The 18,419-nt window shown below is 45.1% G+C and overlaps 1 protein-coding gene across 4 annotated transcripts in view; it reads left to right on the top strand.

The window, feature by feature from the left end:
* Positions 1-822: 822 nt before the first annotated feature.
* Positions 823-18,419, top strand: part of usp25 (ubiquitin specific peptidase 25) — a 30,061-nt gene continuing 12,464 nt past the window's right edge. For 2 of the 4 annotated variants that reach the window (XM_056442568.1, XM_056442549.1), the window contains exons 1-15: positions 823-1,033; positions 3,749-3,826; positions 4,326-4,470; positions 5,260-5,383; positions 7,806-7,968; positions 9,327-9,413; positions 10,361-10,498; positions 12,603-12,679; positions 12,798-12,871; positions 13,401-13,552; positions 15,403-15,530; positions 15,653-15,748; positions 15,907-16,071; positions 16,898-17,136; positions 17,225-17,295. In XM_056442568.1, coding sequence (XP_056298543.1) covers positions 992-1,033; positions 3,749-3,826; positions 4,326-4,470; positions 5,260-5,383; positions 7,806-7,968; positions 9,327-9,413; positions 10,361-10,498; positions 12,603-12,679; positions 12,798-12,871; positions 13,401-13,552; positions 15,403-15,530; positions 15,653-15,748; positions 15,907-16,071; positions 16,898-17,136; positions 17,225-17,295 — 1,779 coding nt within the window. In that variant the 5' untranslated portion in view covers positions 823-991. The remainder of the gene's footprint in view (positions 1,034-3,748; positions 3,827-4,325; positions 4,471-5,259; positions 5,384-7,805; positions 7,969-9,326; positions 9,414-10,360; positions 10,499-12,602; positions 12,680-12,797; positions 12,872-13,400; positions 13,553-15,402; positions 15,531-15,652; positions 15,749-15,906; positions 16,072-16,897; positions 17,137-17,224; positions 17,296-18,419) is intronic. The other 2 variants (XM_056442558.1, XM_056442580.1) reach the window with 2 other exon arrangements.

The raw sequence follows: 18,419 nt of genomic DNA, 5'->3' as shown, positions 1-18,419 counted from the left end.
TTTCAGTGTATGTATTCTGAAGGGCGCGAGGGTTAATCCAGTTCTCTGGCTCAAACTGAATGTATGGAACTAACAACACAAACAAAAAGATACCAGGGCAAATGAAGCATGTATAAGCTCAATAACCAGAGTAAAGTGTTACACATGTGACCTTGAAGAAAATCAACCCGATAGCAACACTTAAGCACACGCCCTTTCCTGAACATGTGTTCCTGACTAAATACAGAGGACGGAAATAATAGAATAACCTCTCTTCTCTAGGTGCTGTCACGTTGCTGACGTATCAGGACCAGGGGTATTTATTGACGCAGTGTCAGTATCACCTGACATGTATTATGTGTAATCTAATCATGAAATAATAACATATATGAATAAACACAGAAGCATGAACCATTTGGAGTTAATTCCCAATAATACTCCTCAATGGCGACATGTGTAATCATAACTCATGACCTCTTTGTACTTTGGTATATATTTACAATATGTATTAATGAGTTCATCTAGTCCTTACAAAGAGTGTTTTTTTTAAATTTCTTTCTATAACAGATATCTTCTCAAATGGGTGGTTTACAATTGTAATGTACAACTTATTGTGCGTGTACACTTGGCTTCTCCTGCTTTGAGGCTAAAGCAACCCATAGTAAAGGAGTGGTTGCATGAAACCCTTTTTCTCAGGATAAAACATTATTGACAACATTATTGGTTTCAAAAAACGCCTTAAGGATTTGACTTTTATTTACATGTCCCTTAAAAAAAAAACGGATCCGTGACGTGATGCAGTTCAGGCAGACGCGAATAGTCGATCCCAGAACTCGGGCAAAGCAGAGCAATGTTTTTATGCCTTCTGACGACCTGCGTTAGTCACTCCGCCATGGCGCTGATGAAGGATGGGACATGGTAGCGTCGTGTTTTAACTCGCTTTAGTGGAAAGTATTAGGTGCATTTGGCTACTCCCAGTTTGAACTGAATTGCAATTATCTCTGAACCCGCCATGACCGTGGAGCAGAATGTCCTCCAGCAGCATTCTCAGAAGGTAAGCTCACTGGCGCTAACTTGGTGGCGAGCTAACGCTAGCCTAAATGATAACCTCGTAGTTTTAGCACTTGGAGTATGCGGTATCTGCTAGTCCACTCCGTGGTTAGTACGGTTACCGTTGAATTGTCTTTTTGTTGGTGGATTACGAGCTGTTGCCGTAGAGCCGTTTACCAATCGCAAGTAAATCTATGTAAACTCGGCCTGTCGTTAGCCCAGCGTGTTGCTCGCCAACCGTAGCTAGCTAGCCGTAGCGCGTAACGCCAGCTATCGTTGAATTGCCGTTAAACCGTGGCCTTGTGTGTGTGTGTGTGTGTGTGTGTGTGTGTGTGTGTGTGTGTGTGTGTGTGTGTGTGTGTGTGTGTGTGTGTGTGTGTGTGTGTGCGTGCGTGCGTGCGCGTACAAATGCTCCCCTATGCAATATGTACACCTCTAGCCCACGGTGTCCTCTCTAGAGATAAACAAGGCCGGGTGTCAGTGACAGATTTAACGGAGCGTTAGTGTTGTCAACGTGGTAGTTGTGTTTACGGGGCGCTCTGCTGACAGCGGGCGGGGGAGGGGGGGACACACATTAGCACACACACGCCGTGCTGATGTGTGCTAATGTGTCCCTGGTTAGTCGGTTCATACAGATATCTGTGTTTACATAGCAGGGCCAGCGGCGAAGGTAGGTAGGGACACCGCCTTGAAGCCTGGCGGGGATCGAGTAACGCGAGCCAAGTGTGGGTGTGTGTGTGTGTGTGTGTGTGTGTGTGTGTGGTGGGTGGGTGGGTGTGTGGGTGGCGGGTCTTAACCGTGGAGGCACATCATTCCTAGACTTCAGACCCACCATGACTGATGTTGCTTCCATCTTAATGCAAGAAGAGCTTCAGCTGTTTACTCTGCTAGTCCAAATGTGAAGAAATTATGCTTGTGCACAAGAGTACGGTTATGCAGTCAGTCATGTTTTATCGCACTGTATGCAAGCTAAGTGAATATGTTGTCTAACATAGTGTTTTCAGTGTGGTAAACCAAACCTGACGGAGCTCACTTATCTGAAACAACAACAACAACAACACATACACGAGCAGTGAGTCTGGAGTCTGGAGCAAAAATACATAGTTAACCATCCGTTGATGACTCAAACTTAAGAGTAGCAGTGTAACACGAACCCCATGATGCAGTCTGACCTCAGGGGGCTGAAATGAATCCATAATTAACAACAAACAGGCTGATAAATGATATTATACCATTTTGTGTACTTTTATTATGAATAATATGCCATAGCTTTTATGATTTGTTTTGGTATTAGATTGCTCCATGAGAGCAGGGTGTGTCACAGGTTTCCATGTAGTGGCCTGTGAATAGCGAAATGTTGAAACTCCTCTTCTATTTCCGTCTAGAATTTGTTTTGGTTTGCGACTCCTTCACACGCACACACAAATAACCCGATAGTTACCGGCTGACAAGCCCCCACAAGTTGTTCCCTACACTAGGGGGTGGAGAGAATGATGTGTTGTTCACAAGCGCTTTAAGGCCGATGACCAGTGTGACAAACAGCCGTGCCAGACATGTCACATGGAGATGAGAAGTGTGTGTGTGTGTGTGCACATGTCTGAGTAACCACTTGTGTATGATGACTCGTGCCAAATCTGTCAGAGGTGTAACTTCCCCTTTACGCTTCACTGACTCCTCCCCCCCCATCCTCCGTGCCAACAAACCGCCACCCATCAAGTCTCTCATGGTGACCAAAACACGCCATGGTCTTTATGTCTCCAGCTGTGGAGCCGTGGTCAGAGGTAGGACCTGCCGTGATGGGAGCCTTTGTAAAAAGCTGTGCTTTCTGATGGTTTCTTTTCATTTTATTGTGGACAATGTATTTTCTTATAACTAACCCTTATTGTCAGGCATTGTCTCCAGGATATTTGTTACTGTGATATGTCTGATACTGTGATAGTGCTTTCTCCATGAGGTTGCATTATTTATGTGCGGTTACTCTGACAGATTTGAGCTTTCTATTCACGGATCAGAACACATGTTGGATGGCGGCTTTTGTTATGTGTTTGGTGTTGTGTCGCTTTATAATGCGTCATTTTCCCAAGCGTGAATGGGTTCCATTACCTTCTTGTAGCTGTGGCAACTCCATAAAAAGTGGGCTAAAACGTCCGTGACGTAGATGGTGTAGCCCCGTTGCCATGGGTTCCTGGAGTGAAGTGCGAAAACAACCTACAGCATCGGGTCCTAAACCAAAGAAGACCCTTCGACCCGACATTTATCTGTTGCCTGCTGCACCTGAGAGCTTCAGTCCACGTTCCTTGCGCTCAAGACTCTGCCTTAGACTGGTGCCTTGAACATAAGTGCTCTCCCATTTTTTTATATTGCATTCATTTAAGCCTCACATTGCAGGTGAGGTGTGTGTGATGAGGCCATGTGGTCCAGCTGGGTTTGACATCAGAAGGTCATCAGACTTTAGTGAACTAATCCTGAAATGTCTCCACTGTGGGACTAATAAAGGAATATCTAATCTAATTAATCGGGATGCGAATCGAAAGATCCGATTAGATGCATTTCAGATTAGATCATTTATCTGTGCTTCAAGTTCAAAACAAGTTGTGTTAAAATCGAATTTATTACATTGTGTTATGACATTAGGATTTTTCTGTGATCTGCTGATTCTGGAGCCCTCTTTACCATCATGCACTGCTCTGAGCGGCCTCCTCTCTCCTCCCTTCAATAGCACCAGCAGACGTTACTCAACCAGTTGAGGGAGATCACGGGCACCACAGATGTTCAGCTGCTTCAGCAGGCGCTGCAGGTACAACATGAGACATTACACATATCTAAATATACACGCTGTTCTCTTGCTGTTTGTCTTTCTGTCTCTTTTACACACAAACACATTCTGATATTGCCAAATGCAGAGACCGTTTCTCTGTTCTCGCTTCAGTCAACACACTCGCAGCAAAACCCGCTGCTGTGCTCTCAGAAGCATCACCACATGTTCCTTGTAAGACACCGATGGGACGCTTTTCTTCCTCATACCAACATTTGACCCGTCACATGAAACTGCAGGTCCATATTAATCTCTGGTCGACACAGAGAGTTTACACTCTACACACACGTCGCGTCTAAACCCAGTTTTACACTCGATAGACACACTTTTTGTCCGATCCTACTGCCTTCTGGTTTAATTGAGCAGTTGTATTCATGGGATCTGAAACAGGCTCTAAGTTCAAGTTGAGTGTTGCTGCTATTTGTTGTCCTGTGTTTATACCCAGCTGCTGTGAGTGTCATCTAACACCTTGTTACTGCAGGTGAGCAATGGAGACCTGGCGGAGGCCGTGGCGTTTCTGACGGAGAAGAACGCCAAGGTTCCTCAGCAAGATGAGGCGACCTACTACCAGACGTCCCAGGTCCCCAGCGACCGATACATCAGCGTCGGCAGCCAGGCGGACACAAGTGAGTGTCTTATGCCGCGTTCACACCAAAAGCGTTGCGAATCTCCGTGAGTGGCGGCGGGGCTTATCTCTGTGGCTTTACGCCGTGAAAACTGTTATATTTTCCGCCATCCACCACGGAAGAACTAACCGCTAGTTCTGCTTTATACTTCTTGTGGACATCCCACAAATGTTGGAACAGCTAACGCCCTCGTGTTTGGGTTCATAACATTAACATAACATTATCATATATTTATACATAACATCACCCGTGCCCGTTTTATTCTCTGCGATTCCAGTACTAATGAGATGTATTAAAGAGCCCAGGGTGCCCGCAAACCGCAACGATGAGTGTGTCCTTCTTGCGAAATGTTGCGTCTTATCACAACCACATGCCTATGGGATCTCGTCGCACGAAAATTTCGCACCGCTTTTGGTATGAACGTACCATGACTCAAACTTTTAGGCACGGAAGGTCAGGAGGCCTCACAGGGACGATTACAAGACTATAGAACCCTGTCATTTTCGACCGGCTCTGTGTCATCGCAGCGGGTGGAAATGACCAGTGCCTCGGCCTCCCGCTTGCCACAAGAGCTCCAGAGTTTTACTGGCGGTACGGCATCGTGGAGGGAAGCCGACACTGCGGTGATAGAGCTGGTTGAAAATTAATATCCCTTTTTTAAAGTAAATGTGAAAAGGCTTGAGAAGTTTAAACACTTATGTAAACTGTCTGACTTCAAATGATGAAACCATGTCAATTCCTGTTCATGCAAATCAAATGACAGCTTGTGTGTGTTTTTATTCCATGCAGATGTGATCGACCTGACTGGGGACGATAAGGATGACCTGCAGAGGGCCATCGCCCTCAGCCTGGAGGAGTCCAACTGGGCGTTCCGGGAGACGGGCATCACTGACGAGGAGCAGGCCATCAGCAGGTGGGCTCCGCAGAATTACAGGCTGATGACATATTCTGGGCGACTGTGAGTCAGTGGTTAGCAGGTCCGTCTTTCAATCGGGGTTGGCGGTTCTATCCCCGCCCTAGTCGATGTGTCCTTGAGCAAGACACTTAACCCTGAATTGCTCCCTGTAGCTGTGTCTACGGTGTATGAATGTCACATGGTTGTGGATAAAAGCCTCAGCTCAATGACATGAAATGTAATATTCTGGACTCAACATCTAGCCAAATGGTTCCAAAACCGTTTGCACCGATCCGTAAATGAAAAATAATAACACAAGACCCCTATTGTAATCGTGGATGTCCCGAGCCGATTGGGATCCATATCGAGGCTGATCCGGATGGATCGGGTAAATTAAAGCTTATCGGATCCTTTCTTTACTTTACTCTTCTGTGTTGTGTCCACCTCAGCCTGCCAATGTTAGCTGTGTTTTTATAAACCGTTGTAACTGTCTTGAAAGAAATCCAGTTTTTTAAATTAGGTCTTGAACATCTTGTCCAATGCCAGACCAGGTTTGATGTGGACTAATGTAAGAAGTCACCAATTACACCTGATATTGTTCCTTTTTTATTCACCGACCCAGGCATCGCTAATGGTCACCTAACCTGTAATTCATGTGATTCGCTTATTATGTCCTGATAATGGAGAATAAAAGCCTCATGAATATTACATGATAAACTAGAACGGGCACTCGGTAGAGCGCATACCTTCGCATATCACAAGATTGGGCATTGAATTATGAACATTTTGGTTTTAGTTCCATGCCAATTGGATATAAATTGACCGTGCTATGGTAAAAAGAAGATTTTGACCTTTTCATGACTTTGACCTTTGACCCGATCGATCCCAAAATCTAATCAAATGGTCCCGGGATAATAACCAATCATCCCACCAAATGTCATGCGATTCAAGAAAATGTTGACCTTTTCCATGACCGTGACCTTTGACCCGAGCGATCCCAAAATCTAATCAAATGGTCCCCGGATAATAACCAATCAGCCCACCAAATTTCATGAGATTCGGTTTGCTACTTTTTGACTTATGCGAATAACACGCACACACACATACAAATACACGGCGATCAAAACATTACCTTCCCCATTTTCAATGCGAAGGTAATCACAACCCTTAATATGAAAGCTCACTGCTGACAGTTCAATCAAACCCCATTGGGACAGAACCGACGTGGGCCGCTGACACACGCCCCTCAAAGGGCCGACCGGGTCGCTTTGGAGAACCGTTCATCTACTCTGCATCCTTCTATTTAAATACGCAATCAGGATGGGAGCGTTGTCATGCCGCTTCGTTTGGGCGACAGCCGTGACGGATGCACGAAACTGATTAGATTTTGGAGGTCAGAGGTCAATGTGACCTCACATTCCACAAATTCTCATCAACGTAATATTCGCGCAACATCGTGAGGAGATTGGTTTCAAATTTGGTACATGCGTCGACCTGGACTGGTCAACGGTCACTTCACTGTTTATATCTATATGTATATGTGTGTATATATATATATATGTAAATAACTTGTGTACTATTTCTGGCGGTTTCACACACAGGATAGAATGATAAAGGGATCATTTAGACATGGATGTGGACTGCAACAGGAATAGTTGGTGGAGGCGTACAGCCGCGAGGTGACGTTTCTAGTTGAAGCTGAAGATGAAAATAGCATATTCTTATGCTGCGTTAACACCAAAACTGAATATTCGCAACGCTTTACTCGCAACGCTTTACTCGCCCGACTATTTGAGATTTATTCGATCCAGTCGTGCCTTAGAGGGGGCGTGGCTTATTTCCATGTCTTTACTCTATGGAAACAGTTATCATTTCAGCCATCCACCATGGAAACAATAACAACTATTTCTGCTTTAGAAAAACGTTGGAACATCAAACGCCCTCGTGTTTGGGTTCATTAATATCAAATATTTATAGATAACATCACGTTTATATTTATACATAACACAGCTCGGTGAATTTACCCGACTACGTCTGATTAACTCTCACTAGAGTAGCAGCAGCCAGTTTGATTCACCACGTCAGTGATGACGGGCGGAGCGTCTCAACGCTGAATGTCTTTTGCAACTTGTCGTCGGGCAAATTTTTCCCTTCGCTCTATTCCCGCCATTCGCGGCGGCTGGCGGAAATTCTCGGAATTGGCAACCGTTCGCGTGTATTGACTTTGCATAGGACCTCCTTTTGTTGTGAACGCAGCATAAGAGAGGCAGTGCAAGATAACCTGCAACAGCCAATGAGTCAAATAGACGTCAAAAACGTAAGAAGCTTGAAGTGAACTGACTTCAGCTGGGCCTATTACATGTACTGCTAGGAAAATAAGGTGCATTGCCGTAAACTGAATTTGTTTGTATTTTGCCATCTTCTATGACATTTCCTTTAGAGTTCTGGAGGCCAGCATAGCGGAGAACAAGGCCTGTCTGAAGCGGACCCACACAGAGGTGTGGAGCGACTCACTCAACCCCCATGACAGGAAGAGGATAGACACCTGCCCCGTGGGGCTGAAAAATGTTGGCAATACCTGTTGGTTCAGTGCTGTCATACAGGTACACACACATTGAGATGCAGCTACACAACTCTCCATGCACATTTGCAAATAGTTCTGCTACAATTATAGCCCTATAGGCAGGGGTGCACATACCCCCCCCCACCCCCGTCAACAGCTCTTCTCGGCTCGCGCGTGGCAGAGCTCTGACGCCGGCGCGCGCATCGCTCAGCCGTGATGCGCGCACACAGGTGAGCACACTCTCACTAGCACCCCCCTCCCCATAGGTGGACGTCACCAAAGCTGACGCTTCATATGGAGTAAGTACCAAACACCATCTCCCGGTACTCACTGAAAAAGTTATGTGCACCCCTGCCTATAGGTCTTGCCGTTTGTGTTTCCTCGTGTGGTGGCATGTAATTGTAATGGTCAGCGCTTTAATCTGCTGAGGTTCTCCCAAGTAGCAGTTATGGATAAAACCCTAATCTGAAAGTTTATTTGTTGGAACATGCAAGGACATTTTTAGCCGAGCTGTCACAAAGACTGTGTGTCTTCAGTGGTAGAATGTGACCTGACCTCAAATATGCTGGATGAACACTGGATACACCGTCACATGGTGTAATGTAACCCCAACCGTGAGAAGGAGGCAGTGCTTAAACCCGATCCCGCTGCACTTGGTGCCAGAAGAGAAGTAAACAACTTGTTCTTTTTCAAATGGGACATCCAACTCTGGATGCCTTTGTATGTCCACTTTCACATAACAAACAGAGATCAGGTGAAGCTAAGGTGAAGCAGGGAGAGTAAGTGGCTCTTCTTATACCGCTGCCCCAAACTAGGTAGAGGTGAACTTGCTTATTATGAAGCTCTTTCAATAATGTGTTTCCGTACTTTCCTATATTGCCCTCCGTCTCTTTTTCAGGACTTATCACATGCTGCAACAAGCCCTGTCTGAAGTATTCCAAGCAATGCAGAAATGTTCCAAGTTAACGTCATATTTGTGTATGGGCCAACTTTAATTTCAGTTTTCTGAACCACAGCTGGCATGAGACAGATTGACTTGACGGGTTGGGAGGTCTTGATGTAATTAAAGGGAGCGCAAGCTTTTCATAAAGAATTGTGTGCAGATCAGGACAATGTAGAGCATCGAGAGTAAGTGAATGAGAAACTGTATCTTTCACATGTTTACCAACAATTATACAAAGTTGAAACCTCATGGTCCTTATTGCAGCTTCCCGGCATTACACAGCGGAATACCACACTTTGTAAAAGGTCTTAAGTAATTACATGATTGATGCTGAGCGAGGCCTTTCCGCATGAAGCTTTCACTGCAGTTCATCATGTTGTCCCGTGTGTGTGGGCCAAGGCTTTCTTTATTATTGGATGTTATTAATGCGTCTCCCTGCCTCTTTCTCCTTAAAGTCCCTGTTCAACCTGCTGGAGTTCCAGAGGCTGGTGCTCAACTACTCTCCGCCAGCCCAGGTGCACGACCTGCCTCGCAACCAGAAGGTAGGACCAGGGGGAGGAATCACAAGTTAATAATATATACATAATAATCAATAAATACAATAATATAATACAATTTTGATTGGATTCGATTCAGGGGCCTGAGATTACCATGAAGCGATTGCATTTGTCCATTATCACAATTGGTTAAATTTGTATTAATTCACAAAAAGCAACTAAAATAGGATTTGAAAATGGGATGTGCAGTTGCTGGTGAATGACGGTAAGCAGCTCATCATCAAAATGAGGATAGCTCCGACCGACTTGTTCGTCTCTGAGCTACCCGTGCTTTAGCTCTGAGGGCTCGACCCTCTTGGAGCTGTGAGCCGCCAGTCAGCAGCCATTTGATCGTGCCCCAAGGTCAATGCAGCTTAGCGCCTAGCGGAGCCAGGGCTCAAACCGCCGATCCTCTGATTGAAGGACGACCCTGCCCACCACTGAGCCACAGTCACCAGCCGGACTCGTTGTCGGTGGGGAGAATATGGACAATCAAGAAAGATGCTGAGCGCTCACCGTAGGGTTAGCAGCCTGTCGCTAATCTGGTGTAAGATGTGGAAATGTAGTTTGTGGCCGTCCACTCATATCTGTCTCACCACGGAGCTTCTACTTGAGCAGTGTGCCACTGCTGGAGCTTAGAATCTAATCTTGACAGTCGCATCCCCGACTCACTAGCATGGAGAAATAAGCGGTGACGTTATATATAATGCACCGTCATCTCTCACTGTCACAATGCCTCTATGGGGCTGTTGCACCATTACAGACAAAGGCTACAGAGAAACCTTTCTTTAAAACAACGCTTGTTGTTAAAAGTGACACATTTTCGGTCCAAGTCCTTTACCACAGTGCTCAAATAACCCTCATGTCATACGTGTTTAAATAGAGGATATATGAAGGAACAAAGGCTGACATGTTTGATTCACTAAATTGCTCATTGTTTTAACTCTGACCAGGAACACAGGAACCTGCCCTTCATGCAGGAGCTGAGGAACCTCTTCTCCCTCATGGTGGGCTCCAAGAGGAAATACGTGGATCCGTCACGCGCTGTGGAAATCCTCAAAGACGCCTTCAAGTCCAGCGAGTCGCAGCAGGTACGCCTCTTTCTGCCACAAGGTGGTGTTCAATGAAGAGGATGGCGTCATTTCATGCAGGGGGATGTTATGATTACTACACAAAGATTTCCTCCGGGTCAAAGAGACATCATCGTACTCCAGACTGTATTCATAATAATAATCTTCATGTTGCAGTTTTGACCTGGTGGATGCTGGGACGCTCAGCAAAGTAGTAAAAACCATTAAAGTCTTAAATAGCAAACTCCTTTTTCAGATCCATTTCCACCTGGTAACTAGACACCAATTTTGGGGAGATTCGTCTTTATCCAAACGGTTAGTTTCCTGAACTCAACCAGTGAATGTTGCAGCCTGATGCTGCTGTTGTCTCGATACAGTTGATCACCGCCAAGTTAGTTTAAACAGACTTCTATTGTTCACTGTTCTCCATTCCGTCTTCGGGTTGTCTGTGTGTCATGTCTGCGCCATGCGGCACATATTTGGTGATGTTGACACTGCCTTGTTGAAAAATGCGAGTCTGGATTTGAAATTCAAACTTGACAAAGCGTAGAGTAAGAACATGGGGAGCATATTTTGCTAATCTATTACAATATCTCCATTGGATTTTTCTGGGATGGCACATTTTGGTTGGTTTTGAGCTGCTTTATACAGTTCGTTAAAATAAAACTTGTATGAAATGGTCAATTCGATTTCTTTTTGCAAAAATATACATTGTCTAGGCGGAGCCTCTGAACCCCCAAACCTGCTGTCAGGATGCAATATGATGTTTTCTTTAAATAATCGTCAAAACAGTTTATCAAAGCTAGAAGGTGTAAAAACTGTTGTCATCGTGAGATTTCCATCTTTCCGATGGTCATTGAACACATCGGGTGTGACTTGCGTCAGAGAAAGCAACTGAATTGAATCTTAAAATTGTGATATTTCATCATTAACATTTTATGTGTCATTTAACATTTTGCCCCAAATAATCTGTTTTAAATACCCAGAATCTGTCAAAATCATAACATGATGCGCTCTTCAGCCCAACTAGGAAGCCATTACTGACACCAGCAGTCACGTGTCAAGAACTCTGAAGTGCAGCGATGAGAGGCTGTAAGTAAAAGCCATGACTGTTCTGTTTCCGTTGAGGGACAGGACTTAAATATTGCAGTGAAAAACATAGCCACAGAGAGAAAAACGGCTTTGTGTTGAGAGGGTTAAGTAATGGACGAAATAATGAACAGATTCATCGATAGGAAATTAGTCCGTAGTGGCAGCTCTCAATATCTCAGGAACGCCTGCAGGGAATCTCTCCACTTGGACTCAAGGATGATCTGATGGGACATTTGAGGTCAAAGGTCGCTGTGACCTCACGTCTGTCCTCTTCTCATGGTATCTCAGAAATGCCGTGAGCACATTTATTCAAATTTAGCACAAACATCCCTTTGAACTGAACGATGAATTGATTTTCCCCATAACTAAAGAATTCGCATGTCAATTGTAACATCTTCACAAAGACGTCTTACAGAATGAAGTGATTACAAATATGGATGTGTGCAGCCACTTGGCTGGTTGGCGGAGGCCCTTTCAACAGCAGGCTTGAGTTTCATTGTCATTCTACTGACTCGGCGCTACTGGATCCGAGACACTTCACCGCTATGATCTATAACCAATAATCCTCGAACCCACCGCCCCTTTGAACTTTGCAAACAATACTATTGAGTAGGAATTAGCTGTTTGTGCATACATGCTATAATGTGACGAACTCAAGTCAAATGCACTGTACCGCTCTGTCCTTCCTCCAAAAGCATTAAGTCTCTGCGGAGGTTAACTGAGGTCAGCCCTTTGCCCTCTGTCCTCATCCGTCATGTCACTGCTCTGTACTAGTCAGAGAGGCATTGACCTGAATTGCCAGCTGGCATCGATGTCTATGAGCCGGCCCCCCTTTAAAGTCCAACAATCCGCCGACTCATCCACTGAGACGAGTCACCTCACAAGTGTACATCAGCAGATGACAATTATTTGACTGATTGGCCCGTCTTGCTCCGATGTCCAGTTCAGTCCCATCGTTGTGACATGCACGTCACAAAAGGCCGTCCTGCAATCGCTCACTCTGGTCTGCGTGTGTGTCTGCTCTCCTCAACAGCAGGATGTGAGCGAGTTCACCCACAAGCTGCTGGACTGGCTGGAGGATGCCTTCCAGATGAAGGCTGAGGAAGACAGGTAGCCACCAAATGGACATACAGTAGCTTGTGCTCGTTGGCGGTGTTGTACAGCAGCATTGTTGACGTTGATCTGAATCGGAGCTTCCTCCTTTAAGCTACTTTTTTTGTGCTTTCAGGGAGGGTGAGAAGCCAAAGAACCCCATGGTGGAGCTGTTCTACGGCCGCTTCCTTGCCGTGGGCGTCCTGGAAGGTGAGACGAGCTGTTCAATTCCGAACCAGTAAAGCGGGAAAGCTAGCGGGGGAGAGCCACAGAGTCCGTGTCCTCGCCCCTAGGAATGAAAGGTGACCTTGTCTTAATGAGACGTGGTCCATGTAAAAGAGGAGAGCGGCGGCATTGATCGTGGAAGACCTTGATGGCTGATTGACATTGTGCTTATTATGCGTGACAATACTGGCCCAGAGCCACCGAAAGCTGGCTGGGCCAGTGGACACACGAAGTGACCTTAATGCCTCATCTGCATGTCCGCCAGCTACTGCTCTCTCTCTCTTTGTTTTGTTTGGGGGTGGGGGGGGGGCTTCTCATCAGTAGTTGATGCAGGAAGGTCTGTGCAGCTGTTTAATGATGCATTCACGCTCATTGCCTTTTGCACTCTTCTGTCACGCCTGGCACACCTGTGACTTTTGTATGTGATGCTGTCTCTCGCTCTCTCTCTCTTACGCACTGACTCACTTTCTTCCTCTCTCTCTCAATCTGGCTCTCTCGCTCTGTAATTCCACAGGTAAAAAGTTTGAGAACACCGAGATGTTCGGGCAGTACCCGCTGCAGGTGAACGGCTTCAAGGATCTCCACGAATGTCTAGAGGCAGCGATGATTGAGGGCGAGATCGAGTCCCTGCACTCGGCAGAGAACTCTGCCAGGTCTGGACAAGAGGTTAGTGCCAAAGCAGCGTGACTACGGTCCAGGGGCGTTCTGCAAAATGCCATCTAAAGTTAGTTTGAGTTTAGGCTTCACGAGCAGTAATTTAAGAGCTGGCAATCGGGTTAAATCATTTGGGATTGATGAAGTGGCTCCTCCACAAAGGGTTGACCCCTGGTCCTTATGTCACACCTGTGCTATTCTGGGTGTGACCTCCTGGTTCGCTGTGGCCTTGCCTCGGCTCTCCCTCAGCAGCTGGGAGCAGCTAATTGCCAGGCTAGTGCACAGATGAGAAAAGCACCAGACAGACATACAGGGTTTACACTTTGGTGTTTGAGGTTACTCAAAGTGTTATTTTCCTATTTTTGACTCACTGGATGGATATATGTTCATGCCAGCCAAACTATCTTTTGTAGTAAGTTACAAGTACCACCAGATGGCAGTAGCTAAATGTGAGGTACCATGTGTACAATGTAATCACTGCATCAACACCTCAACAGCTCCTGTTTGACAACAAGCCTTTTAGAAAGTGAAGGGTTTCTATCCACTGAAACGGGGCTTTTAATTTGAAAAGATAATACAGGAAGTGTCAAGCTTGTATTCGTCACATAATGCTGTCACAAAAAAATACATATATTATAAACTAAATAACAAACAGATCATACTTGGTTAGCTCAAAGGCCTCTAATACCAACCGGCTCCACATAAAGCTGACGCAGTCAAATCGAGGTCCTGGTCACTATTTTAGAATTTACACTGATATATATTACTGTTGTTTTACGGTGATGCTGATAACTACTCATTCTTATCTTAACTGCACCTCTGCGTTCATGTTCCTGTAGGCTGCATAGTTGATCAGAATCTGCTTTGTTGTATGGAAGCACGCAAACATGCTTTGTGCGTCTCTCCATGTCTTACACAGAAATAGGAATAGATATAACGGCTTGGAAAATGACGACAACAAAGCCGAACTTTTAAAAAAAGGTGGATATATTAATAGTAAATTGATTTATTAAAATTGGCAATGACCAACATTTAAATGAGAAATAAAACGTCTATATACATGTCCGGTTTCTATGGAGGTGATGAGTGTTTACATACATAACGATGACTATATACTCTGTATAGCATGCAGGTTTTATATTGACCCTATATTTACATTTTAAATTAATATATTTCGGTGTTGGAGGGTCACTGGCATCTGTTCATCAGTGAGGGACCAAACTGCTCTGGTGTGTTCTTGTTTCCATCTAGATAGGTTTACACTTAGGCATATAGTTACTAGTGTGTCGTGTAGTGTTGACCTGCTTTTTTCTTCCTTGGAAAATAATCCAAAGTATATTTAATATATTTGTATTTCGTTTTTTTTCCATTTGTTGGAGCATGTAGTAGTTAGTTGTAGTAGAGTAGTAGTAGAGTAGTAATATTGCATGTGAGCGTAGAGCCCTGATTCCTCAGTTCAGGATATCAGAGCAGTTGCAGTACATCAACAACAAGCTTCCTGTGACCTGGATTGCAAGTTGTGAGCTCGCGCCTGTATAACCAGCCGTGTAACATAAAATCCAGTGTACGGGTGGGGGAGAAAAGTTCCTTTGTTCCCAAATAAGAACCTGAATGATGAAATAAAAGATGTCTTTTCCCACTATATGACTGGCGTAATCAAAGCTTTTATGCTTCCATGCCACGTGGCAATGCTGATTAAATATAAATCGACAGCCAAAACGTATTTTTTTTATTTTTTGGGGGGATCTGTGAAAAGTGAACGTTTAACAACTCCCTCTAAAGAGAAAATGTCTTTACCAAGCTCTACACCCTGACACGATTAGAGAATTCATCTTAAGAGCAGCACCCTATTTTCCTTCCAGCACTGGTTCACAGAACTCCCTCCCGTGTTGACCTTCGAACTGTCAAGATTTGAGTTTAACCAAGCCCTGGGCCGACCGGAGAAGATCCACAACAAGCTGGAGTTCTCCTCTATGCTCTACATGGACCGGTAGGAGAACTGTTAGCGCTGGCCTGATTGTACAATCGACATTCTTTTTCTCTTCAGTGAAAAAGCCTGAATGCCAAGTGTGTTCGAGACTGAAGCCTCGCCTGTCTTCTGTGTGTCGTCAGGTACATGGACAGGAACAGGGAAGTAACCAGGATCAAGAGGGAGGAGATCAGGAGGGTGAAAGAGCATCTGACTCTGCTTCAACAGCGACTGGAGAGGTACTAGTCGACAAATAACTGAGGATTTAGCCAATGTCCACACAGCTCCACAGACTGCTGTGGCGAGGAATTTCTCACTCTAGGTCTGTCTCTCTGTCCTCTATTCGTATTTCTCTCGGCATCCCTGACGCTCCATCTTTGTCTCCACCTTCTTTCAGGTATCTGAGTTACGGCTCCGGCCCCAAGAGGTTCCCTCTGGCAGATGTTCTCCTGTATGCCATGGAGTTTGCCTCCAGTAAGCCAGTGTGCACCTCCCCAGTGGAAGACATTGACTCGTCAGCGCCCCCCGGTGGCACTACAGGACAACAGGTGTCGCTGCCGAGGCAAGTTTCCTAACCTACAGCCTCCCCTTTCTATTCTTATCCTGTCTTTTTGTAAGTTAGATTGAGCAAACCCTCTTAACTGATAGTGGACAACGTATTTTAGACTTTTTCTTTCGAAAAATAAAATAAAAAAAGAGCTGCACATGCAAAATAAACGACAGAGCAGTGAGAGTGAACCAAACCAGTGAGTTTATCGGTCATGTAAAGATCTCTGTAAAGCTGAGAAGAGCAGCAGATTCAGAAATCACTGGGGTCCAGCGCTTTGTGCCAGTTGGGCCAAGCGTTGGCGTTGGATTATGCTTCTACCCCAAGTCTTCTCTATTTATTTAATGCTTTAAGTAATGGGCAGCCCTTTTGCAGTACATGTTTAATAGAGATGTAAAAATAGTGAGTTAAACAATTTGATCATAATACTATTTTGTACCCATATCTTGGCCCGTCCTGCCTGATGCATGCTGTATAAAGCACAAACACATGCACATCCTTAACATGGACCACATGTAAACCTCAAGATAAGCAACAGAGGGGAGGCTTCCGCTGCCGGGACAGACAGACATGCAATATAAGTTGTGTGTGCAGAATACACCAGCATAATACAATAACGTGAATAACTTTCAGACCACACTGAAGTGCTGTGAGCTGCCTTTAGCTCAGCCTTACTGAGAATACTTGAGGGGGTTTCTGCTTTGACCTTTTAGCGTAGGACTTAGTTTATTTATTGTTCTAGCATTGTTCTAAGCTGCAAAAAAGCTGGTATTGTAAAATTGGACCAGCTCCTTTTTTCATACGTTTCATTTAACATCTTGTGTGTGTGTCACCCCTGCAGCACAGCCGAGCAGGACCCCTTGCCTCCCTTAGAGAGCGCAGGCCCTGCCTCAGCCCCCACCACAGCTCCCACTGCAGCCCAGCAGCAGAGAGTAGCCATCCATAAGCCCTTTACCCAGTCCCGTCTACCCCCCGACCTCCCCATGCACCCCGCCCCGCGCCACATTACCGATGAAGAGCTGAGGGTGCTCGAGGTCTGCCTGCACCGTTGGAGGAGTGAAGTGGAAAACGACACCCGGGGTACGTCTCCTAGATCTGCCTCCTGTTCCCTCTGTAATGTTGCAACGGGCACTTACTAATAGATTGCATATGATTTTCATCCCACCAGATCTGCAGGGCAGTATAAACCGAATCCACAGAACCATTGAGCTCATGTACTCTGACAAGTCCATGATGCAGGTGAGCCGCTCTTTCCTGGATTCAGACATATTTGAAATACAAATAACAGGCATGAGAATCCCTCACCTTTCGGCGAAATTCGCCGTTTTGAAACCAAAATAGGTGACTTACGTGAATCGTGTAGATCCGAAGAGTTTTTGTTTTGGGGTAGGGGGGGGGGGTCAATTGGCCGGCCGGCGTTTATGAGATTGGAGTGGGACGCGGAGAAAGTGTGAAGTGTTGCTCTTCGCAATAAAACATCTTTGATGGGACGTGTCGCGTCTCGGCCAATCAGCGTCAAGATGTCTTCAGCGTTTGGTGGTTTAGGTTAGCTTGAATGTTAGACGCTACTTCTGCTGCTGTCGCGCTGCACGGTGGAGCGATGCTAACAAAGTACCCGTACGTTAAGAGCGATGTGATTTAGCATATTTTTAGTCTCAATACTTCATTAAAAGAGCGATCAGAGCGCACGCGCTGCTCCGTGTCAAGCTGTTTGCACGCGCAGCTCAGCGCTCTGGCGAGGCGTTAAGTGGCGGAATTTTCGGCTTTAAAAATAATTTTAAAAAAAGATGCCAGAAGTGAAATGTTTAAGTTCAGTCTGTAAAGTTGTGTAACTCTACAGCTGCTCTTCCTGATGAACTCTATCCTCTGGTCAGAGACTAACGGCCTCATAGTGTATCATCAATGCTATGATGCCTCCATGTAGTTTCATTAACATCTTGCTGTATTAATACTAATATTACTGCTATTTGTTAAGTGTTGAAAAAGTTGGTAAAAAGTGAACCATACAGATATTTTATTTATTACTATTATAGATAAATATACCAGTATCGTATTTATGGTATACTGTTTTTATGGTATTGTATCATGATATTTATGGCAGGTATGGTATAGAAGATCGTGACAACCAGGTAGAGGCAGAACAGACTCGAGGAACAGAGTCATGGCTCAGCAGAGCACAAGACTTGAAGACTTGTTCACGCCAAAAACAACAAAAAGGAAGTTGGTTCATGAATGACCATATTATACACAATATTACTATTATTATAGTATTATAGGGCCCGATCACTGACTTGGTGTCAGAATGGAGGACCTATAGATTATCATACAACGTCCAATATCGATGTTCGTGGAAGTCACCACCA

Source organism: Pseudoliparis swirei, chromosome 3 (assembly GCF_029220125.1).
Source record: "Pseudoliparis swirei isolate HS2019 ecotype Mariana Trench chromosome 3, NWPU_hadal_v1, whole genome shotgun sequence".
Lineage (NCBI taxonomy): Eukaryota > Metazoa > Chordata > Actinopteri > Perciformes > Liparidae > Pseudoliparis > Pseudoliparis swirei.
The sequence above is the reverse complement of the archived record's forward strand: the minus strand, read 5'-3'. Positions and strand labels throughout refer to the sequence as shown.